At 31.9% G+C, this 26,689-nt stretch overlaps 1 protein-coding gene across 49 annotated transcripts in view; it reads left to right on the plus strand.

The window, feature by feature from the left end:
* RIMS1 (regulating synaptic membrane exocytosis 1) overlaps positions 1-26,689 on the plus strand; it is a 414,008-nt gene that overhangs the window by 284,511 nt on the left and 102,808 nt on the right. For 8 of the 49 annotated variants that reach the window (XM_036219225.1, XM_016162020.2, XM_016161968.2 and 5 more), the window contains 7 exons: positions 3,714-3,867; positions 4,646-4,771; positions 6,414-6,476; positions 9,392-9,469; positions 10,367-10,456; positions 16,652-16,735; positions 24,745-24,816. In XM_036219225.1, the coding sequence (XP_036075118.1) occupies positions 3,714-3,867; positions 4,646-4,771; positions 6,414-6,476; positions 9,392-9,469; positions 10,367-10,456; positions 16,652-16,735; positions 24,745-24,816 (667 nt within the window). Of the gene's footprint in view, positions 1-3,710; positions 3,868-4,645; positions 4,772-6,413; positions 6,477-9,391; positions 9,470-10,366; positions 10,457-16,651; positions 16,736-24,744; positions 24,817-26,689 lie in introns of all 49 variants that reach the window. The other 41 variants (XM_036219329.1, XM_036219341.1, XM_036219259.1 and 38 more) reach the window with 13 other exon arrangements.

Here is a 26,689-nt window from a genome sequence, read left to right on the forward strand (position 1 = left end):
TTGAATTTTCTTAAAAAAAATTGTTTTATATTGTATGTCTATGATATTCCTTCCTCTGTTTCTGAAAATAATGTAGCCTTCCATGGAATATACTGAGAAAGGTGCATGGCAGGGTTTAAAATGCATGTAGCATGGCTTAAATTTCAATGCTTTTGTGATGTGTTTACTGCTTATTATAACTAGAATGTGTATGTATGTTTCAAAAAAAAGGAAATGCTTTAGAAAGATTCAGTATTCGTTTTAAGTCAACATCTTTATGGCATTGTATAAGTAAAATTTTTGTGACATCGTGGAGTTCAAATCTGTTTCTCATCTGACTCTTTTGTCAGAAAATGAGTAAAACCAGGTAGTAAAGGCTTATTTTCTTGCCACCGATCTTGTACTGTTTCCTTGACTTACTGGTAAAAAGTAAAGAAATACTGAATAAGAAGTAATTAAAGAAAAAATAATGAGATACATCAATATGAATTATTAAAGGCATTTCTTTAGGACAGTATTGACATGTATGTCTTCTTAATTTATGTAATTTCTCTAAGGGGATACACTCAATTTGAGGGCGATAACTTTGGCCAAGTCAGTAAACAGATTCCACACTAGTGACTAAGTTCATAATTTGGAGAGACACATACAGCTTCATTAAAACTAGGAGAAAATTATAGAGTTCTTTAAAATTAGGTTTCATCTGCTTCCATAATTCAGAGAAAATGTAGTATTTAATCACTGTATTAAAGTAGAAAATATTCCTAAAAACAATAAACGGGGAGGTGTGCACATCTACATAGTTATATATTACTCTTGGATATTAGATCATCAGTGAGAGTTTTAAATAATCATGGATAATAGTGGATAACATTTCATATTTTGTTCGTTTTTATTTCTAAAAGGATTATAATAATAATAATTATTATTATTATAATTATTTATTATTATTATAAATATTATAATAATTAGACACATTCTCCAAAGAAATTTTAACACAAAATTTAATAGAATATTGTTTTTTAATGAAATCGGAAGGAGGAAAGTGTTTGTATATTAAACCATTTGCATATGTAAATAGGAATCAGATAGATGATTCCTGATAGGAAAGTCATCAAACCTTTTTAACAAGAATTTTGGTTGCATATCAGCCTTAGTGTTATTGTTCCCAACTTACCTAAATAGAATTTATTCCTGTGGGTGGTTCTCATATTTTATTCACCTGAAATTTCATATTTTTTAAAGCGAGGCAGGATAGTGGAGGGATGAATTAGTAAATGGCTAATTCAATAAATACTAAAATGGTGAGTATCTTCTTCTTACCCTGGGAGATCACATGGACAGCAGCCAAAATAGGAGTTATAAGACCCACGACAGATGCAATTAGTGCTTGGACACCACCAGAGAACACTGATTTTGAAATATATTTATATTCCACTGACATATACTAGAGCATGGGGTTTGCAAATACATATAACCTCTTTTATCATGTAGAAGCAGTATCTAAATTATCATTTCAAATATTCATTTTCATTTAGCATTTAATATGTAATGAGCCAAACTTTGAATAGACTATAACTAATAAATTGTATGACCAATACTTAATATTTTATGTTTCAGAGGTCTCTTCATAAATTAATAAAAATGATAATGCAATTTATTTATTTTTGGGGGTATATTCTTCATTGATCCAAAATGGGTATATGGAAGCTTCTAAAGATATATATATATATATCTATATATATATATATAAAGATTTGCGCTATATATATCTATATATATATAAAGATATAGATATATATATATATATAGCGCAAATATAATGTAGCAAGCCACTCAGTGTTATATAATACATTTTGAATAAAGAGGAAAGATGAGCATTGGCGAAATAAAGGCAAGAAGCTAAAATAAAGTGAGGGGATAAGTTAACAAACAAGTGCGCTGATATGTTCTCATATGCCTTTAGAGGTTGATTACAGATTTGCTTCTACATTTCCTAGCATTCACTATGAAAGGACATTTATTAGGCGTAGATGCCAGTTCTACATATGTTTAATGCAGTCAGTGAAGTTTTTGGTTTTATGTTTTTTGAAGAAGTTAAAAAATTTGTTTTAAAAACTTGATTTTCTACCACAGCCATACCATAAACTTCCTAATGCTTTGGTTTTTCTTAGCATCATAGAATTCCATGTTCTTGCTTGATGTATTTCCTACCTTTCTCTAATTAGGGAAAGAATCTAAGGTTCTGAAAGCAATTGAGACCTCCAGAACTACATTTTATAAACTTTATAGTTACCATAGCCTCACTGTTATTTAAAATAAATAAATTGAGCTGCTTAATGAGGATATAAATAACCTCATACAGAATGCCCTCATCTGAGGAAAGGCATCTGGCAGTCTCAGGTCTTCAGATCACTACTACAAATTCAGAAAATGGAAGAAAACCCTCTAACTTCTAACTTTGAGCCAACTGAAGCATTGAAATAAGCATAAAATAGCAATTCTCTCTTACCTTTTTTCTGAATATAGGGTACATGTTAACAACAATAAATTAAACATAATTTGAAGAAAATCAATTATTTTGTACAAAGCAAAGAACTTTAGAGTGACAAGTGGTTAAGCTTCTTTAGTCTCAGTATTGTGAAATCATACTTTATGAAATGTTTGAATACCTTTCTTCTATGTTAAGCTTAGTCAAAAGATCATAGAATCACGAATAATAAACTGTTGGATAATTTTAGTCTGCCTTCGATATGATGTTTCGTGGCATATTTTAAAAATAATGTAGGAATTAGCAAGTAAATAAATGAACAACAGTGTAAGCTGCCAAGTTAAATCTAATATTTTCCTGATTCATGGACATTTTATGTGCGTGTAAGTATGAGTATTTTTCTTTTAGCCACATGGTTTTTTATTTTTCTTTCAATAATTGCATACAATGACCTTGTGAAAAAATTTAATCAGGGCTGATATAAACCTTTTTGCTTCAAGGGAGATTTACTTTTATAATTTACTTTTAATTGGAATTATGTTAACTATATTAACTTAACTTTGTTACTACTAACACATTTGTGGAATAGTTTCAGATATCTGGGGAAGATTTGACATTTTTTTTTTAGGAGGGTTAATTTTCTCTGCATTATTGCCATACACTGTGTTCATTTGAAATTTGCAGTATTGTCTAAAGTTTGCAAAATTCATGATTAGTATTTGTAATAGCGAAGGTCTACTACTCTTCTTTGTTAATTAAAATTAGAATATTTTCATTTTCTTATTTGCAAAGCCATCTGAATTCAACTAAAATAACTTATCCTTTAGAAGAAAAATCCAAATACCATTAAAAAGACACCAAATTTCTAAACATTTACTTATACATTAACTTTAGTTCACTGTCAAGTGCTTGGTTTGTTTTGCTAAGAAATCACTAACTCATTTGTTCTTTGAATTAAAATAGTAGCCAACTCATTATAATGTCTGAGGCATCAACTATTACAGTAATATTCAGTATCTTTTTGGTTCCTTTGAGCTAAACTGTAACCTCTTTTTTTGCATGTATATATTACACTCTGTGTACAATATACTTAATAGTTTTTAAGATAAGGCTAATAGTATTGATTGCATGGCATTTATCTTAATAAGTCAGTGGCTGCTTTAGATATAATTTGATATCTCCACATTAACATTTACATTATAGAAGAATATTGATTACTTTTTGTGTGTGCTCCTGCCAGTAGGTTATAGGTCTAGTGCTAGAGAAAGTAAATCTACAACATTAACTGTGCCAGAACAGCAAAGAACAACGCATCACCGCTCACGTTCAGTATCTCCTCATCGCGGCGATGATCAGGGAAGGCCGCGTTCACGTTTACCAAATGTGCCATTACAGAGGTAGGCTTTCAAATGGGCTTAGTGTCCCTGACAGTACCTTTTAGTTGTTGTTGTTATAACACAAATGGAAACTGCCACTGGCTTCTAACTGAAATGAAATGTTGGTTTGGTCAATCAAGTTATTTTTTTAGAATCATTTGTAGGCAAAAATGCCTGTTTATTCATTATCTAATATTCTGTTCTTTAATCTCAGCATTCTGTTCTATACAATATTCTGTTCATTAATCTCAAGAAATTTCCCAAAGGGTGAAAGAAGTGTATGTCCCAAGCACAGTTATTGAATAACTGCCTTGTGTTCTGTTTGCTAATTTTCTCTCCTGTTGGGGGAAATTGTGTGACGGTGGATTAGACCTGTGGAGTCAAATGGCAAAGAAGATGAGATTAAGCAGCAGAATGCATTTTTAGGAAATTTAAGGTTGTCTCTTTGAAGTACTATAAATGCTTGGAAAAGTATGTAATACATAAGTATAGTGTAGTGTTCTATTTCATCTTACCCAGAAATACACGTCTGAAATTTTAATTAAATATGCAAGTAAAAATCTTGGTCCTTGTTTGATAGAGGTACAAAAGAAGGTTGGAAAAAAAGCAGCAGAGGCAGAGCACTCAGAGAGAATAAATACTTATAACTCATTGATGAAATGGGTATTTGGTTATGATGCCAACACTTTTCAAGCTATTCAGCTATTTGCCAGTACTGTCAGTTCTTTCCCATTAGTCTGTCTGTCTGATTTGGAAAGATAATACAATTTGATGCATATGAATTTTTTAATCATTTTAGGAGTTTAGATGAAATTCATCCAACAAGAAGGTCACGTTCTCCAACCAGACACCATGATGCCTCCCGAAGTCCAGCTGATCACAGATCCAGAGAGGTGGATAGTCAGTATTTATCTGAACAAGACAGGTATTTAATCAAATTATGATCTTGACATTATAAATTTTTCTTTGTTGTAATATATGATAAATATCTTGACATAGTACATTAGTAAAACGATTTTATCACTCAAAACCAAACTTCTCCCAAGGAACAGCTGGTAAGATATTCTGATAGAAATGCAATTCTAGGAATTATTTGACTAACATTATATTGTCCTAATAGATGCTTTAAAAAAAATCAAAATTTCTGTTTAGCCACATTCCAATGCATGGTTTATTGTTGACTAAGATATTACTCTAAATTATAGAAGTGAGCCAATGTAAGCAATTTTCAAATATTTTATATTCTGAGGTTTGCAGTCTTTGGGATGTTATTTATGTAATTATAAATCATGTATTTTATGTTATTAAAATTTTGGATATGAAAGACAGATAATGTGAAAGACAGATAATGTTGCAGAGTTTCTCTGAGAACTTCAATAATATTTTATACACCTATTTATTAAATATATTTCCACAGAGTGTCTATAAAGTAGAAAATATTGAGATGGATTCTTTCATATTAACAAATACTTCCTGGACACAATTACTAAAAATCTACATTGCAACTCTATTGTTCTACAAGCCCACAGACTTTCTTCTCAAACTAACCACGTACCTGTATAATATGCCTGCCCGCAAGCTCAGGATATGTTTTAAGGTTTTGAAATACCCACCTGTTGAATATTGTCTTGTGGCTTTTTGAAGTGAAAAAGCTTCAGGCAGAGTAGGGAAATGATAGTGGTGCTAAATGATTGATTTTTGCCATGTTGTCAGGGACACAGAACTCAAGTAGAGCTTCTTACCTCCCTAATTGTCATCCTACTGTGAAGTGGTGCCATGACCTTCAGAAAGTAGTGTCATATTGGGTACAGGAACAGGGACTTCTCTGAGGAATAGGATTCTATCCTGCTTAGTTTGAGTTGAGTTGAGTTGAGCTGAGCTGAGCTGAGCTGAGCTGAGCCGAGCTGAGCTGAGCGAGAGCCACTTTGTCAGCATTCATTCTGGCCACCATGAATTTACGTGATGAAGGACAAAAATGATTTCTTGACCAAGGCATTCAATAGAGTGGAATTAATTTAAGTGTACAGAAAGTATCAATTTTAAAGTAAAATATTCCTAATCAAGCATATTTTCTTTTGGTTAAGGAGAAACATAATGTGATATTGCATTTTCAATATCTATAAAAGCTAAGAAAGCTATCATGCTTTAAGTTACTTAAAAGAAATGAAAAATTTTAGGGTTCCTATTAGTTTCAGAAAGGCCAGGTTTATAAGCCTTTCAAAAGTTGTTAAAATACCCTAGTGTCTAGAATTGCAAATAGATTTCTATGTCTTATTTGGAGAAGATTAGGTTTAGTTTTGTTTTGTTTTAATATTATTTAAAATCACTTTATAATAGCAAATCAGTAACAGTTAGGACTTTGACCATAATGTTTGTATTTTATTGTTTAAATTTTTAAAAATACTGTCATGTTTCTTTTTTGTTTAACCTCTCAAGCAAATATGCTAGTGCAGACAATCTGGTTTCTTCCCTTTTCATGTTTTCATCGGCATACCATTGGCATATCCCACATCATTTAATGCCTCATAATTTATCTGTTTCACTCACCACCCATCCTGTCTGTGCAGTGAGCTTCTTATGCTGCCCAGAGCAAAACGAGGACGAAGTGCAGAATGCCTACATACTACCAGGTAAATACAGGGATTGGTAATGGTAACTGTGTGTGATCACTCTCTTTCCATTCTACTATTCTTTCATCTCTCCCTTAGTGGTATTATTACTAATACGTAATTTTCCCAAGTATTCTAAATTTGTTTTGTTTTACATGGAGGTGTGGAAAAGGTTCCAAATAAATTTCAATTTTGATCCAGGAAGACTACTTTTCTGTTTGTATATTCAGAATCCAGAGACTGATGAGCCTCTGTGGTACTGTTTACACATTCCTAAAACTGAGGAACCAATTTCTGCAATTAAAATCCTATATACTCACTGTGAGCAGCCCTACCCCCAACACACACACCTGTCTAGTCACAAGAGGTCTGATCTTCTGTGCATGGCAGTGTCATTGTTTCCATGATTATAAATTTGCTTTGTTTTAGTCATTTTTATTTCCTTTTGGAATCTACTTTTGTTTATATTGTTTGCTTTTAATAAAATCTTCAGCAGTTCATTTTTAATAGCTGAGTATCAAATTCCTTCAGATTAAAGAATAAGGATATTTGACCTGCCAACTTCTAAACCTTCCTTCCCTTCATTCCCCCACCAGTTCAGAAATTCTGCAGTACAAACTTCCTCATAAAGACATGTAATGATATGATGCCTCTTTAAAGATGAAAGAGAAGGAGATGTAGTATTCCTTAAATTAGAACTTAGAAGCTGATACTTTATTTTTATCTCATTACTTCTTAGATTTCATATCCAAAATAAATCGTCTTATAGATTATTCATAGAATACAGTCTGTAAATATTTATTGTCATTTTGGAGGTAAGGAAGTAGTAAATCAGTGAAACAAACCAACACAGAGACAAACTCTCAAATATTTTGGCCAATAAAAAGTGTAGACTTGTACCCAGTAAATGGATATTTCTAACATACACCAATAGTTTAAATAAAATAGTTAAAGTTATGTTTTTTCTTTTCTTTATTTTCTACTTCTAAACATGAAATATCAGGATTTATACAATATAATATAATAGTAATTTAATCATTTTGTGTAATCTTATCTTCAAAACATCATATGATATTTATTTAGGAATTTTCAGAACGAAATTTGAGGATTTACTATTTTCCAGTAAACAAGAAAAATAACTCTCATTGTGCACCAAGCACAGTGTTAAGTATTTAATGTACTTTATCTCAATTTCCCCACAGCAATTATATGATATGAATATTATTATCCTCATTTTACAGATGAGGAAAGATGCTAAGAAATTTTAATTTGATAAGTAACAGAGCAAGGATTCAAAATCAGATCTATTTGACATTTTCCACTAAACTAGTTTTTCTAAAAATACGTTCTGGGGAGTTGGTCCTGTGCAAACGTTCTACCAACAAAAGAGTTTGTAAGTCACACAGATTTTGGAAACTCTACAAATTAAAGCCCATCCTAGAGATTCAAAATGCACAGCACGGTAAAGTCATAAACTAAAGAAGTCTGTCTCATATTTTTAATTAATTCTCCCTCATATTATTTAACCATAGAACGCCTTTTGCATAAAATATGCCCTGAGAAAGTAGTGTTGTACAGGAAATGTTGTTGCTGCCAATGTCCTAGATACTTTATGTCTTTTACCTCGTTCAAGTCTCATAGCATACCTGATAAGTGTTGTTGTTTTCCCATTTTATATATGTAGACAAAGGCTTAACCACTTGACCTGAAATACCTAGGCTAATAGCCAATAAGTGGCAAAGCCATGGTGGGAACTTAGACCTTCATATTATGAATCGTATGCTATTTTCTATTTATTTTTTCATTCTGTGCTGACCCCTGTTAGACTATTCCTGGAAAACAACAACAACAACAGCAACAAAAAACGTACACCTTTGAACCAATTGCTTAGAAAAGTTGTATAGCAACATGTTGCTATCGATACTTGTCTAAGGTTTGGAGTTGAAGACTCTGTTGTCTATAAAGTAGGCAGAATTCTTAATTTCAGTAAAATTTGTCCTCAGTTTGTGCTCAAATATGGTACTCTAATACATTTTTAATACATTCCCTTGGAGTCTACCATTAGTATAAATATGAGTGAACCGCTGGTTGGTTGATGTTTAGAATGTCTTCAGCAAATGTTTATTCTCTGATTATCATACTTTAATCCAAAATGGATAATGAACTTTCATAATGAGCAATTTGTAGAAATATTATTAAATTATCCAAAAATTAATTAACCATTAGTTAATTAGTTTTCTCTTGGTGGTATAGAGAGTCCAGAAACCCCCATTGATTTTAAAGGAATTCAGATGAAGTTGGTCCTTGTTTCTGCCATTTTCTGCCACATCAGAATTCATGTTCTGGTTTTCATCTAATGCCCATCTCACACAATTGCCAAAGATAAATTTTACATATGGTTGGATTTGGATCTAGCTTATAAATGAAAGAACTTGTTCACTAGAGTCACTTCCTGATCCTTTGTCCTTTCCTTTCTTTACTATAGTTGAGTACATGACTAGCCTCATCCCTAAAATGCTGGTCATCTCTTTACTTGTTAACAACATATTAACTCTAAGTCATGTTTTAATTCCCAAATTACATAAATTATCTGGCTAATGCTTTAGCTACGAGTTATTTACTTCCATAGAAGAAGGTATAATGTTAAATTAGGAATTAAATAATAAATTTAAATGTTAATAACTCAGTAGTTTAGTAAGCAGAGATTTTTTAAATTAAGGCAATTAAATTATTATTATCATGATTATAAAGACAGATGTCTGTGATTTCATATTTTAATAATTCTAATCCTATCTTCAAATAATTATTGTTGTTCTTTTGAGAAAAAACAAAAGATCCATCTATAGCTTTATAGGCCTCTTAAATTTTTCATAGCCTAGTAAAATTTGCTTCATATATATTTTTGTTTCCTGCATGTTTGTGTGGCCATGTTCCAGACATCTTGTTAGGCACTATAAAATATTACCTCCCAAGATGCCTTTGTTAGAAAACAGTTTTCACTGGAATATTTACAGGTAAGAGTCATGACAGTGAGTCCCAGTTATAAACTAATCCTTAATCCTTTGCCTGTTAAAAATAGCAAATTTGCATTCTAATAAAGCATTAACATTTCCTTCTTGAAATTAATTATACGCAGAAACATTAAATTAATGAGATCTAAAAATAGTTTTAATTATAAAACTTAGGAATTCTAGAAGGTTTTTTTAAATAAAACCTTACTCAATATTCAGAATTCTGGTTGTCTTTTTTGTCATTTTTTTGTTGTTGTTTTAATTGTTGATTCTAATTGTGATAATTAATTTTGTGTTGTTTTATTTTTGGATACTTTTAATTTGCGAAGCTCAGTTCTGCCTGCACATACTAAAACCAAATCAGTGACTAGACAGGACTTTTCTCTTCATCATGAATGCTTTAATTCAAGAGTATTGAGATTTACTGATGAAATATTGATTAGGTAAGAACATATGGAAGTCATACCTTCCACTTCCCTTGTCTAGAGTTGTGAACCAGAATAGTTGAAGTGTAAAATTTTTCTCCTCTGATGTCCTTCATTTTGTTTTGGTGTGGCATCTGTTCTTGGTAATGAACTTTTAGACATTTTGTTTTAGTGCTTTCTGTATTGGTTTTTTCATAAGTAGGTGTGATTTAGTGTCATTTTTCAGTCTGAGACTCTTTTTTAAAAAAATTATGCAGAGCAATTCGAGCATAATCTTTGTTTAGTTTGATTTTCTAAACAAAATTTTGCACTATCATCCTGTCAGCTCTCTCACACCCTTACGAACTGAATCACAGTGATTCTACATTTTATGTAAAGGGGACATTATTTTATGCTTTACTCTCTAACATGGTCTTCCTTTCTTTGTTTTCTTTGTCTTTCTCTTCTACCATTGGATGCAATGCACTGGCACTAGTGAACTGCAGCCCTCCCTTGACAGGGCTAGGAGTGCTAGTACCAACTGCTTGAGACCAGATACTAGTTTGCATTCACCAGAACGAGAAAGGTATAAAATAAAGACTTTCTTAATTTCCTATCATTTGTACTAGTGATTTTTCTAATCACTTTGTTTCGTTTCATGTGAGTCTCACAGGTTTATTCATTCATGTTCACTTTGCTAATTGTCACCATTTCCCCCTCCCTTATTATACATCTCTGTGGAGAGATACGTGTATGTGGATAAGCCCAAGGGTCCATATACACATATTTCTGTGAATGTTGTTGCAAATGGTGTGATGTAATTTGTAACTGCTTCTGGCTGCTGCTTTTCCCCTTCTGTTGCTGTTTAGTCATTTTATTTACATACTACTCAGGGAGCCTTCAGTATGCTGATAATGTTATAAGGTCCAGAAAGTTATCTGAACTTTTCTATTAGTTCCACTGATAAATAGTATTTATAGGTTTAACAGCAATCTTCCATTAACTCAAAACAAGAATTTTACTTAGAATATTTCCCTTATGCATCTGTATTCACTTTTGAATCAAACTATTCATTGATATAGATCAGGTTTAGCATTAGATGATATATTGACAACAAAAATGGTAAATTCACCATAGATTTTCCAATGCCTTAAAAATAAATACACAAAATTTAAAAATAAATAAATATACATAATTTATGTATGCATATGTTTACTCACACAATTTTGCTTAAAACTTTTAATTGATTAATAAATAATTCTGATTTTAAATTAAATGTATTCAGTGATTATGTGTTACACTGCCTCCGAATTGCAAACAGCTAATTTTTCCATTATGATGGAACTTTCTAGCCTGGTAAACTTGGTTATAATTGATAGTCTTGGTTATGATTGCTATCTCTTTTCAATTAGAAGTTATTCAGTGGAAATTTATATACTAACTCTGCAAATCCTTAAGAAAACTATTTAGTCATGCTAATGTAATCCACTTCTTCAGATACTGCGTAAAGTTTTTCTTTAGCAATATTTAGAGTCTGATTCTGTTCATTTATTTATGAGATGTTTATTTATAGAATGGAATAATAGGTACAAGTATTCATATACATTTGTAGTGTCCTTGTAAGATATTAAAAATCTCCTTTTTTAGTTTGTATTCTTATATAGTTGTAAAATTTGTAATAGAAGAAAACAAAATCTAACTCCACTTTGTATTCCTTTACATTTATAATAGAATTTTAGTTGAAATGACTACAGACTCTTCTAAAATCACAATAGAAATTGTTTTATTTTCTTTTGTTTTATATATGCATACATATCAAGAAATCTGGGGTTTATTTACAATAAAAGTCTAGAAAGACTAATTGTATCCTTCTAAAGACGTCTAATAGATAAGGACTCTCCTTTATCTTTTCCTTAGCAAATATCACTGTTATTTACAAGAAGGTCTGATCCTTATTCTTTTCCTTTATCTTTATTAGGTCTGTTTGAGGTCATTCATTCCACCCTGTTCCCTGATTGGGAAAGAGTAGGTTAAAGGCTTGCTATTAACTTTCCTTTCCCAGACTTTAAAACAAATTATTACTTAAATGTTCAGAGACAGATTTTTAGAGCCACTGAAGAATAGTTACTTTTCTTGGATGTTTTATCTTCTTCCTTGGTCTTTCATAAAAATCATAACCTTACTGAAAGCTCATCAAAGGCCACTTACTACCCTATTTTTTATCCCATAGTAAATACTACCATCTGACTGCTCCCCCTTCCCACTCTACCACTATTATGAAATTCCTCTCAAGATTATATTGGCTCCCTAGTTTTTCAGCAGCATCCTGCAACATTGTACATAAACCACTCTGTCACTTGAACCTCTCTCCTTTCTTAGTACCCTCTATAGATTTTCTTATGCTTCTGTTATGTATGACAAAGTCTCCTTTAACAGGTATCCATTCTACCCCCATCACTTCCAAGTTATGTATTTTCTTAGCTCCACCCTCATTTTTCCTCTTTTGCCCCAGCCATTCCATTTCTGAAGTGATAGTTCTATCAAAATTTTACTCTAAAGCATATGAAGACAGCACTCCACTGTAACTGGTCAGGCCAGACCTTCCCCCTGAGACTAGGCCTAAATTTATAAATGGTTGCCAGACCCTGTGTACATATCTTCCCTCACATCCTTTCATAGCCCAATGTGTCCTCTTTCTGAATTTTTCTTACATTTGATGGCCTTGACATGTAACCAGCCACAGGATCTGGAAATATTTCTGCTCCTCTTTCACATTCAGTGAGTCAGTAAATCCTGTTAGTTTTTTTTTTTTTTTAAGAATCTCCAAAACAGATTTCTCACCTTGATTATATTACAACCCATCTCCAGTTCCAGTATCACTCCTGCCCCCATTAATTTTCTCGTAAGCTCTATTAATATTTTTATTGCTTTTTGTCTCCTTAGTTTTCTTTCCATTAAAATTAAAATGCCCTTTTTCCTTTGATGTCTAATTAAAAATTCTACTCATTCTTCAAAAATGCAAGTCAAATAACCATATCTTCTATAAAACCGTTCTAACCCTGTACCACCCCCCCCAACACACACACACACACACACACACAACACACACACACACACACACACACACACACAACACACACACACTTCCCTTTCTTTTGCTAGTCAGAATCATTTGCTTGTTTTTCTGGGCCCATATAGTATTATATACTTCTTTAAAATATATTCTATTTTATTTAGTACAATGTTTGTTTATTCCACTATATTGTGTCCCTTGAGTTCAGTGATCATATCCTATTTTCCCCTGCTGTCTCTCGAGATAGCATTTTTTTTTTTTACTTGATAAATGTTTGATTTGGAGATTTAGGGGGCCTTAAAAAAACACCCCCTATTTTCTGCTTCCAGATTTGGGTCTGATTGTAAGCTAGATCCAGTAAGTAGAAGATGGGAGATCTAATTATCACCATAAATACAATGAATAAATTTAGAAACTGTGACTTTAGGCCTATAAAAGCTTGCTAATTATTCTCTTGAGTCAGCTAGATTCACTGAACCCCAAGAGGCTTCTGCTACAGGCTCAGGCCTTAAACTTACAGCTGCTCTGAGGATTTATTCACTGTGGCGGTTGCTGTTTGTGGGCAGCCTGATTTCGAAGCAGGAATCCAGAAAGGGCTAAGTCTTCAGTGCCTGATTCTGTAAAACAAAGTCACCTATCTTATAAGCCACTCCTCCTTCCTTAGGGTGGAACAAGAGAAAAGGTGGAGAGAGACCAGGAGCATTACTTAAATGCTTTTCCCTCCGCACAGAAACGTGAGGTCTAAGAGAAAGGAGGTTCTACCTAAAACTTAACCGTAAATTGAATTGAAATAACCCTTATTTCAAAGTATATCTATATTAATTTCTATTTAAAACAGTGTTGGGGAAATATTTTAAAGGATTAAAATGAATAATCGGAATAACAAGAATATATACTATATAATCAGTTCTCTCATTTGTTCAGATTTGTTTTCTAATATTACAGTAGTTAACAAATATTTTTTATTTGAACTACTTATGGAATGATTTACATTTTTACATAATTTCTCTTTTAGATAATGAAATTGCTTAGAGATACTCACCATTGAAAGATATGTACATACACAAGTGTGTATATTAATTATACAATTAAACACACACACATTTGTTTTAAGATATATCAGTGCTAAGGGGAGAAAGCCACAACATAAGAACCATTTAATTCCTTACTGAGGCCTGTCATTTCTAATTCTTTCATATCTCATCAATGGATCATCTCACCACTATTAATTTCTTAGCTAAGGTTTTTATTTCTTACCTGTATTACCTCAAAACCTAGAGGCTTATCTACTTATTATCTACTTAAATAGTTATTGATTATTTATTCTGTGCTATGCGTTATTGATATAACTATCAAAACAAAACATAATTTCCTTATGCGAAGAGTTCACAGCCTGTTAATTCAGTCCTACAGGCATCTTCTATTCTGAGTTCAGTGAAAGAAATGGGCTTCCAACAAATAGATGTTCTTGAATTAATGAATTTGGAATACCTTATACTAAAATACTAATAATGTCACTACCAGTGTAACTTATAGGCAAGCTGGTTTGGAAAGAGAATCAAGAAGGGACTGGTTTAGTTCAACTTCATGATTAATAACTACAACATAGCCTGCCATGTTAGCTTCTAAGATGCAAATGAAAGTTGAAGCTATGTGTGTGGCTCAATTACTGGAACAAAGATTCTGATTTTGGTCCTTCAGTGTGATAGGAGAAGAAAATAAGGAAATTGTAAACATTTTAAAAGCATATAAAATATACTAGGATAGTTAAAATTTATAAATATGTATTTTAAAATGTATGTAATATCTATCCTTTGGGCAAAAATTGGGTATAAATTGATCATGATAATCATATCAAATAAATGAAGAGACAGCAAAGAGTTTTTGCATATCGGTACTACATATCAGCATATTCAGAAGGACTTTGAGTGTGCAGGTATACATGTATTATGCTAAGTATTTCTTGAAAAATTACCTTTTAATAGCTTGCATTCACAATTGCTTGTTTCTAAATGTACACCTTTCTCCTTCATAGCTTTCACTGCATGTTTCATAATTGTAGCATTTTTCTTTACTTTTTTCTTTATTTTTGTGTTTAAATAAACACAAGGACTGGAATTTTGCCTCAGGAAGCAAGGTTACTCATAATCTTGTCATATAAATATTACTTATTACTTTACAAAAACACATAACTCTACTTTTGTTTTCATATACATCATAAGTTTTAACACAACTGAATATAACAATGTAGAAAATAGTGTAGTTATAATTGTTTTCACTTATATGAGAAATATTTTTCTTAATTGTATTTTCAGAACAAAAACCAGTAAAGTAAAAAGACATATTTTAAAGCATTTAAATTCGATTGATCAACTACTAAAATTTTTTAAATAATAGTATATTCAAATGAACGTAAAATGCTTTTAATTTCACGAACATGTAGCACATTTAAGAATACATACCACACAATTCCCTCTTCTGCCCAAATGCTACTATTGAATATCTTCATCTGCTTCACAGCTTCCTCAAAGCCCTACTTGAATCATGCCATCTGTCTGCTTCGGCTGATCAATTAAGCACAGGCTTCCAAGGGACTTTCAGAATTGAGCAACTGCTGACTTCAGATATCGTGCTCACATACTGACAGCTATTCGTTGCTTTTGTTCAAATTGTCTAATAAATCCAATAAGCTAAGTTATAATGGCGAAAAAAATGGCTGGCTTTTTTTTTTTGGAAACATTAAGACCAGTCTACTTTGGGTAATTATAAAATCTTATAGCTAGATGACTCCTAAAAGACCATTCAGTTATCCCTTTTTACATTTGAGGAAGCTAATATCATGTTCAAAATGTTTATGACTAATATAAAAATTTACAAATCTGGACTGTTCAGTTCCTTATTGCCACTTTCCAGTTTTTGATTAGATGCTTGTAATTGGTTATACACAAAATCTCAGATAGTTTAATAAAAAAAAATGAACTATATTTCCATTTTTATATAACTGTCGATCACAAAAAAAGAAGTACTATTATAAATGTTGAAATTAAAAAAAAACTGTTAACCAATCAAGAGCTACTTTTACAAGTGAAAATGAGTACAGTTCTTTTTGGTGATGTCGTTTAGCTTGGCACTCATCTATATATTTCCCACTTTTATTCATCAGTGGTTTTTACTCACAATTTTTAAGTTGTAGTAATTAGCCCCAAGAAAATTTGTTAAGACTTCACTACCAGCGTTCCCATGAATTATGTCATGTCATTGTTTACACACTAAAGAACATTTTTATTTTTTCCATTTAAAGTGTGTTTCTGACCTATATTAAATTTATATACCTCATCTTTGCCATTTATTCAGTAATTTCAAGGCCTACTATCAAATAAGCATTAGTGGCTTATTAAACCTAATTTATTCAAACATAAGCCAGATTAGGTACACACACACAAGCACAAAATTATGCTTAATAGATTTCAAACATTTTCCCAAAGAGTTTCTCTATTTACTTAAAAATTTACAAATCTTATATTTTTACAATATTATATTACAGCTTAACTTTGCAAGGCTCATAAATTTGAAGAGTAAGTTACAGAACAAAGAATCTACACTTTGCCTTTTTGGGGTACTTTTCCAGTTCTCTTGTTCCATATATTCTTTTATTTTAGGAGTTACTAAATGTCCTGTTTTTTCCTGTCTTGTTCATTGGGCAAACAGGGGTAGATGGTCCCCCTCCCTAGATAGGAGACGACCTCCTAGCCCCAGGATTCAAATCCAGCATGCGTCTCCGGAGAATGACAGGTACTAGTCAACACCTCCTCACAACCAAGTGCTTCGAAAAGCTTGTAAGCCACCAAGTGAAGGATAACCAAGAGGAATGTTGCTTATGACAGTGCTTCCTTTCAGGAGCCAGCACTAGCTATGTCATGATTCCACCATAAATGCATCCACTTTTAATGAAGCACCTCAGAATTACTGAAATGAGGGCCGCATGCCCAGAGATGAACTGCATGGTTTAAACACAATAAAATTGATTCCAGTGGGAGAGTTCCATTTTAATAATGAGCATTTGTTTTAGTTTTTCGACTTTCTAAAAACATATTTACCTATTCTTGTTTACATGTATATAATAAAAATTCTTAGGTGCTTGAAAATATATTAAACTCTATCCAAAGCCTATTCTTCGTTATATTGTTTTATGGTTGAATCTCGGTTGTCCTGTTTCGTTACTACATAAGCTTGTTAATAATGAAGTTTAGGCTTAGGGGTATATTTAAAAATGTCTGATTTAGAGTAGAATACCTGGTGCTTATATATTTTATGAATATTGTATTTTTAAACCAAATATTGTCAAAGGCTAGGGTCAGTCCACAAGGTAGGTTTTTAAAAATACCATCAGTGCTTTGAATCCACTTTATTCTGATATATCAGAAGTGCCACAATATTTTTCATCGCTTTGTTATCCTTCTCAGTTGTAGTTAACTCAGTTCTCCTGTTTTATGTTTGTTATATACAGTCCTTATCTTTTAATATCTTTTTCCACCTGGTCACAAAAAATTATTGAGTATTTTGGATACTTCTCTCTGATGTATGCAGAAATTCAGTCAACAGATTGGTAATATTTTTTAAGTAAATAAGTATATATGGTATCTCAGAAATGGAACAACTAGTCATGCCAGCATACAGGTATTTTTTAAGTATGTGTATCTCTAGTCTTAGTTAAGTGACGTAATTTATTTTCTGTATTCGTAGTCAAGTTGATATCATCAGGATTTCAATTTGAAAGAAACACTAAACTCTGACAGAAAAAATTAATAAGAAATTTTACAAATGTTGGAAAAGACCACAAACTGACATTTTATGAAGACTTTAGGATTATTTTATCATGTTTTAATCTTTGAGGCATTTACCTTTTAATATTAGTTATATTTATATATTTTGAAGTTAAAATGAATTCTTTCTGCTATTCTGATTTCTAAACTCTTTAATCTAAAAATTATTATAAATTTAAAGTCTTTTCATATAAAAATATAACTGTATAAATCAAATTAAAATTTACATTCACATTGCTAGTCATTTATTTAACAGATCTCACTGTGCCCCTACTGTGCACTATTCTTATGGTTAAAGTCACAGCAGTATTTGATAAAGACAACATCTGACCATCAAGGAACTTAGAATTTCATTTACAAAAGACAATTCTTGAAAGCCTTTGAATTTATTCCTAAACAAATGAGTCAATGGATTTTATCTTATATAATTACTGTTTGAGTACAGGACAATTAAATATGACGGTCTTTGTAATGAATATAAATATGTGTATCTGGACATTATTTAAGCAAAAGGGAAGTCCAAATAATGTTTTTTAGTTTTTATATAAGATGAAGATTAGTTGAAAATCAGTTGTCATTTAGAGACATTAATTAATTATGTTAGTCGATAGCATGGGTTGTATACATAACTTTAAGGGTAGATTTTAGGATCACAGAGGTTCCTTTTAGATAAGAATAAAGGAAATTCTTACTAATTCATAATTCTGAATATACAGTTTACTTTTTTATGACTTATTTATAAGTTCTATATTCAAACAAAATACATTTTAAGTATCTCGATGTGATTTATTACTGTAAGGAACATAATATTACAGTAAACTTTTATTAAACCATAACAATAATATGTTCCCATAAAAATGAAAGAGAAATTATTACATCAACAGATGTTACATTCCTAGATAACCATGTCAACCACTTAGTAAAACTTAACACTTGCATTTCACATCTTATCAGCTTTAATTTACTCGTTCAGAAGTTTCTACCAATTTAAAAATAAGGTGAACATGGCATATTTGGAGATAGTGAATGTTCATAAGGTGACTTTTGCCCTAGGTACCGATAGCTAGGAAAATGTTCTAAAATTGATGCCAGTTTATATAATCACCCTTGGATGTCCTTTATTGATGCCATACTTGATAATTTTGAAAATAACAAATAATAAAGTAAGATTTTACTCAAGAGTTTTTTAGTATTTTTGAAAACAATCAGTTGTCCTAATTTCTCATAGTGTGTGCACTGCATGCGCGCACACACACATATACACAATTTTTAATGTATTATTTCTCTATAATTTAATTTCAGCAGTAACCAATTATGATGTCATTCCAAGTGGAATGATATATTTATTTGGAATTAACATAGAGGTATATTTATCTACATCTAGGAATATTTCTTTAAAGTTATAGGATATTTAAAATAATAATGGGGAAGAAATACATAAATTTGTAAGGCCAGGGAATGTTGCTGACTTTAAAATTGTAGTGAAAATTTTCCTGCAGCTTTATTACTAAAAATGTTGAGACTTTTAAAAAAGCTTCTTTCCAATAACAAAGTATCTCTTTGTAAATGGCATTATTTTAATAAGTAAATAGTGACTTTTACCAATCTGTGTATACATAAATCTGTTTATAAGATGTAGATCTACTTGTGGCTTCAAATTAACCAAAATTTGTGAGTACTAAGTTAGAAAAAAACATTTTTTATTATGCCCCTGAAGCATCAAAGTTCTGAGTTTAGTGCTCACAGTTGAACTAATCATTTTTAAGTATGAAAGGCTAATATAAATTATCATCAACATCATCATCTAATTTAACTTTAAATTACTTCTGGTAAATGTTTTTTCAAGAAAATGCAATATATTTTTAAAAAATTTTATTTTTCGATAGTTATTCTAATGGGTGTGAGGATGTAGGAAATATTCTTATTTGGTACATTTTGAAATGTATTGCAGCACTTCATTAGCTTAAAATTACTGACTCCAGTGTTTTGATTGAGAATGTTTTTGCATCAATATACATGATATTTTTAAGGATGCAATTATTGGTGTGTGAATTAAATAACTACTGAAATACTTGATAAAATAACCCTGTTTTTCAGGACTTTCAATTATTGGAACCTGTAAAGTACACTGTGTTTAAGATTAATTCCTGTGTCATTCCGCTAAAGTAACTCTGATTTCTTTTGCAAATATTCATTTAGTAGCAGCTACTTGCCTATAAGCATCTTTGACCAAAAGTATCAAGTGCTTTCTTTTGATTCAAAGTGAACGAATCAAAATATTTTTGGAATAAAGAAAATTACCTACTTTTTACTTTCAGAATTTATGGAAGTTGTCATATAAATGAAGACTTATGTAGAAACATTTATAAATTCAGTATATTACTAATCATTTTTGTTTGTTTCATAATAGACTTTATTATCTGTGGTTTTTTAAAAATATCCTTTATTAAAATGAATGAAATGTACCCTTGTACTAAAATAGTGAGTCTGTTTAATGGCTGTAGTCATATACATAAATAATAATATGCAAAATGGTAGATGTATATTAATTGCATGCATCCATCTTCACATTTCTTATTTAGGTTACATTCAGATTTAATTTTTTCTTTCCAAATTTATGAGTAAACAGGATGTTAGAGATTTTTATTCCACATTTAAGCCATCTAAGTAGTCAGCAAGAATATATAAAAATATAGTGTTACGTGTTATGATATCAGTGTTAATTATAATTGAATTAAAACATTATGTAGTAGATTTTATTACTTTTTCCCAAAGCAGAACATGCCATATTTTATTTTATTGTAAAAAGCCTTAAATATACTTTCTATTTATTAACATATTAATTTTATCCTTTAATAGAATTATAAATCTTCAGAAAAGCTGTATTTGTCAATGTCCTCAGAATATTACTCGAGTTGAGTTGCTTATTAAATAGCTACTCTGTGCTGGACATCGATGTTACAGTAACAACCCAAGCAGATACAGTTCCTGAACTTAGAAGTAGGTAGAAGTAGCTTATTTCACTGTGATTACATGATCAATAGTTTCAGTAATACAGTACATAAATATAGGCTGATTGCTCTAACCTTTCCTCTTTTACATTTCACAAGCCTCTACTTATTATTCCAAGAAAAAGCTGTGTTGAAAACATACAGTATAGTCACAGCTGTAACTTAGGATTCAGTGTAGAAAAGACATTAGAATATTTTATTTTCTTCTCTATTCTTGCTTTATACTGAATTATTAAAATTAAATATATATCATTTTAACTCAATTTGAGGATTCTTTTAAGTGGTTAAAATTACAAAGACATAGGCTTTGTAGAAACCTTTAGAAGAATCTTCAATAAAAATAAGTTTTTGTGGCATTTGAAGAGGAAAAAAAAAGACATCCTTAGCAAGAGGCTTAAAACAAAAACAAAACTTAAACAACTGTATAAACCTCTCCATGAACATTTGTCATTCAGTTATGAAGCATCAATTCTGAGTTTGGTACTCTTACAGATGAATGAGTCTTTACCTTCAAGAAACATATGTGTATCATTTTAAATAATACTTTTATAGCACTTACCACTTGTTATTCTTAGTGCTAAAACTACTAAAAATTCTTGTTCCATGTAATATTACAAAAGCTATAAACACTACAATACAAATACTAAGTAATATTGAAATATTTAGAATTACCAAACCTGTGAAGTGGTAGTATTATTATCGCCTTTCTGCAGATGGGAAAAACTGAGGCACAGAGAGATTAAATAACTTAACTAAAATCACCCCGCTAGACAGAAACAGAAACAGATGAAACCCAGACATTCTGATTCTAGCTTCCATGCTTTCAGCTGCTGTGTTCCAGTGTCATTTATGCTACAGATGCAATGTGTTTCACTGATATTATTGTGGACTCAGTTCACCTCAGTTGACATAATGACTATGTGAGTTGGAGCAAATTGTTTAACCTCTAAGCCTCAATCTCTTTATTCTTAAAAAGGATAAAAGAGTAGTACCTACCTCACTGGATTGGTGAGATCAGATGAGCTAATGCAGGTAAAGCAATCATGCTAGCATAAAGCAAGTTCTTAGTGTTAGATATTATCAGCATCGTTATCATTATCATTGTCATCACTATCATCAATTACTGTGATAACCTAATATGTGAATCCATTAGGTTTGGGAAGATGAGAAGAAGAGTTAAGAGTTGTACAAAGGAAGCAGAATCTCACTTGGGTCCAGAAAGATTCATAGAAATTACTAGAGATAAGAGAGAAAGCAGACAAGTTCTAAAAGATACCTATAAACTTTTTGTTGTGCAGAGGTAGAAAGTTTGTGCAAAGGCCTACCAGATTCTATACATCCCTTGCTCCCACCCTGAAACTCTCGTCATCTGATTCTTTAAACACTTTCCTTTCTGGTATTCTTACCATTGCTTGAACACACCAGGTACACAACTGACTTAGGGCCTGTGCACGTGATATTTCCTTGCTTGGGACTTGTTTTCAATAGATACATTCATGGCTAGCTCTCTCACCTTATATCTTTGTTAAAATGTCACGAACTCAATGAGTCGTTCCTTGAGCATCTACTTAAAATTGTATTCTGCATTTGTTCCCCTTCCCAGACACATGTTTTGATCCTTCTTGCCCTGGCTTACTTTTTGTTGTTTGCTTTTATCATTTTCTGACATACTATATAATTTACTTATTAGAGGATTTTTGGTTTTGTTTCTTATTGTTTGTCCTCTACCAATAAAATGCAAATTACTCGAAGGCAGAAATATTTGTTTTATTTGCAGACATATTCCAACCACTTGAAACAGTGACTGGAATATATGCATGCTCAACAATTACTTGTCGAACGAATGAATGAGTGAAAACCCTTAATGACAGTGAATTTCATAAATCGGCCTAAAACACTGTGCTTTCTTAGCTCTCCCTGGGCTGAAAATGAGAAAAGGAACATTTGATCTCCCAGTCCAAAGTATTCATTTCCCATAATCGTATACTACTTTTTTTTATTTTGAGCTGAGATACCTACTGGGCCTGCAGACCTCACTCTGCCTTTCTCCTCCCCTCTCTTCAGCTGTTTTAGCAGTGTATATGCCTCCTTCCCTTTGCTCCAGGAACAAACTTTCCTTCTTACCAACTACCACTCATTGATTTCAGGCATGTGCTATGTGCATCTCTACTCTTCTATCCCCTACCATCCCCTTTCCTAACCACATGATCAACAAAGTAAATGAGACTAACCCCAAAATCAGAGAGAGATCATCCCTTAGTGCTTTCCCAAGCCTGTACCATATTTCATGGTTTCTTGTCTTCTTGAATAAGGGTGTACCCATAGAATATACATCAGAATCAAACCCTTTTGCTAGACAGTATATGACAGAAAAGCGTAGGAGCCAGACTTACCTTCTAATCCCAGCTCATACTGTGGCCCTGCCCTGAGTGTGTTTCCTCATCAGTAAAATGAAGATCACACCTTCTTAAAGATTGTCGCTAAGGTTAAAGAAGTCAATGCTTCTCTAAATGCCTGGCATAGAGTTATCCTGCAATATTTCCTTTTCCCAATTAATAAAGGAAAGTGATAAGCAAGAGGTGTCTTCCTCCTATGTTTCTTCCCTTTTCTTCATCTCCTCAGAAGTGAGATGCCAAAGTAACAGAAGGCTGAAGAACATAAAGCCGAAATCCAGATTTCAAACCCAGATTCTGAATTTAAGGGGGAAAATATTGTTAACCTAGTTTTTTCAATAAGGAAAGAGATGGAGAGAGACTAAGCTGCTTCAGAAGTCTCTGTAGCTTGTGAAGGCAGACTTTGTACTTTGCTATGCATCTCTCTTGCCTTGCAGGACTTGACATACTGGACACTCAGGATATCTGGCATTCATAAGTAAGCAGAGTAAGGAGAACAGAGTAGCTCTTAAAAATCCTCTTTACAGAAAAAAAAATAATTATAAATGTGTGGTAATGGATGTTGACTAGATTTATTGTGATCATTTTTCAACATATACAAATATCAAATCATTGTATATACCTGAAACTGATATGATGTTATATGTCAATTTTTTCTCAATTGAAAAAGACAGTTGTCTCCTTGCCATTGTTTGAAGGAAGGAATATTGGGAAAGAAAAATAATCATAAATTTTAGACAATGATCGAGAGAAAAATACACATTCCTTTTTTATTGTTTCTTTTTTTTTAATACAGTGAGTGAGTTTCTTGACCACAATATTTTGTATTTATTTTAAATATGTGGTAGTTCAGACACAGTGTAGACTAAATAGGCATATAGGCATATGTAGGCTGCCATGAGTAAGTAAGTAAGCTTTATGTATAAACATTATTTCTATGGGAAAATACATTTCAAGTTCCAAATGCTCAGTGTACACATGCACTTTGGGTACACAAAACAAATTGGGAACTTGATTCATTCTTTGATTTGTAACATGTGATTAGCTATATGATTACAAAGCATCTTTATGATAATTTTAGTAGATTTAAAATACTTAAGCATTTTACTATAACATTTTTGCTTCTCTATAATTTTGTGGGTGTGGGGAGGAACAAAGGAAAAATCTTGTAGCACCAAGTTTCAACTTGTAAAAGTGAGGTTGCATCACCCATTGATGGTCTCTCAGCACCTAAACCATTTCTTTCATCACATTTATCATCACTACATTTCACTATGAATTCGTTTACTCGTTATGGGAGGCACAGTTGCTCAGCAGGAGCCCCTATTAAACATTACTGTAGACTTGCCTGTCTAGACTAATGGAATGTCAGCATTTTGTGTCTCCTGTTGATCAATTTGTGTCTTCCATACAGCACCATGGTTTTTATTTTTATTTTATTTTAAAAAGAATTGACAAAACCATTTAGGTAAGATAGTTGCCATTTTTCATGTCTGTTGCTTTTATCATTGTATGAGATTCCTGTAGCTTTATTCATCATATATTTTGTATTTCTTTAACATTTCATTCCACAGGCACTCCAGAAAGTCTGAAAGATCTAGCATCCAAAAACAGACTAGGAAAGGCATTGCCTCTGATGAAGAAAGGTAGGCTTGGTGTTGTGCTGTGCGGGCCATCTTCTGTCTTACTAACATACTCAGGAGTACTTTCACTCTTATTTTATATGATCATTTCTTAAACACAAATCGTCATTTTGAAAGACATTCATGTAAATAAATCTACTATATAGAAATAATGACATTCAAAAAGTAAGAGAAGCCTGATTTGAAGGAAGCCCTTAAGTCTTGGGGCTTAAGAAAAATCTCACGTATTTATTTAGTGATCATTCTGATTATTAAAGAGAATTAAATCCATCTACACTTATTTGTGTGTACATATTAGGACATTAGTATTTTGTTTCTGAGATCACTTGTGTTAGCAATAAACATAGTACCTGAAGTATGCACATATTTTTGAGTGTTATTTATTTGAGTGATGCCATCTTTTTTTACAAATGGATAATCTAAGATTCTACTTGTGTAGTACAACCACAGATACCTGCTGTTAATGTAAAAATTTTAAAGATTAGTCATCTTTCATTTGTAATTCATCTAATTCTTCAATATTTTGATTATTTAAGGTGTAAAATGTAGCCACATTATTTACATAGCTCTAAGAAACACCAAAATCCAGTTAACATATATTTATTAATCCAATAATTATTGAGAGCATGTAAAGCGATGTAGATACGAATGAATGCATTCATGTGTCATAGCTGTTGTAGAGCTATGCACAAGTTACCATGAGAACACAGGAAAAGTGGGATCCTGATGAGATTAGGAAATATTTCATAAACAGGTGTCACTTGAACTAAATCCAGATATATAAAAGAAGATATGAAAAGCAGAGTAGTCCATGAGAAGGGAACAATACAAGAAAACACTGAGGCTGGAAATATCTTCTTCAGTTTGGGGGAACCATACCTATTTTGTGAGGAAGAAAAGGATTCAGAAGATGGGAGAGCGAGCTGAAAATGTAACTGGAGAAATCCTCAGGGGCTATGTTATGAATGCCCTTGTGGGCCATGCTACAGAATTTCAGTTTCTGCTTTATTCCATGATCCATGGATGGATAGGCTTTAAACATGTAAGTAGATGATTGCCTTTCAGTTTAAAAATTATAGATCACTGACAGCATTTTGGAAAATGGATTGAAAGTTTCAAGGGTAGATGCAAGACACTAACTGGGCTGTCACAGTAGGTTTGGTCAAGTTAGAATCTGTACAATGCAGTGATTCTTGCAATTAACAAGTATATGCCAAGCTATGTGCTAATAAGTTCATGGGATAAAGTGGTGAGCAGCAAAAAAGTCTTCCCAGAGGGTATTACCTCTGAGTTATGAACATAAAAATGAATAGGTATTAGTCACATCAAGAAATGTAGGAAGGGGAAATACAATTTATTCCTGGCTCATGGTCGATGGAGATAATATTTAAGAATTTTAAGTTAGAATGAAAGAAGGATCCAGGGGAAAAAAAGTGTTGAGTTGGAATTCAGTTTTATAGAGGAGTCGGACATTGAAGAAGGACACAAAGCACAGAGTTCTAGCAGTTTAGATAGAGACAGACAGACAGAAACAATACTGATTATGTTTCTGTTTATATATTCCTTACTGTTAACTCAGCTAACTGCATTCTCTTGCATTGTAAATAACTTAAGTTTCTTAGACAAGTTTTTAATCTTCAACCATCATTCATAACTTACCTATCTCATACACACCTGATTTCAGTTATTTTACGGTGATTGAAATTTTTCCTCAATGTTGTATTCTTTTTATTTCATTTAGACTTATTTATTTAACAGTTCTAATTGAGTGACTACTATGTTGCAGTTTTGTATTTAGAATGTATCAATGAACAAGTTTTTGTTTGTTTACAGTAGGATACTGTTTTATAAAATGTTAGCTGATTCTAGATCAACT

Source organism: Rousettus aegyptiacus, unplaced genomic scaffold (assembly GCF_014176215.1).
Source record: "Rousettus aegyptiacus isolate mRouAeg1 unplaced genomic scaffold, mRouAeg1.p scaffold_m13_p_1, whole genome shotgun sequence".
NCBI classification, from domain to species: Eukaryota; Metazoa; Chordata; class Mammalia; order Chiroptera; family Pteropodidae; genus Rousettus; species Rousettus aegyptiacus.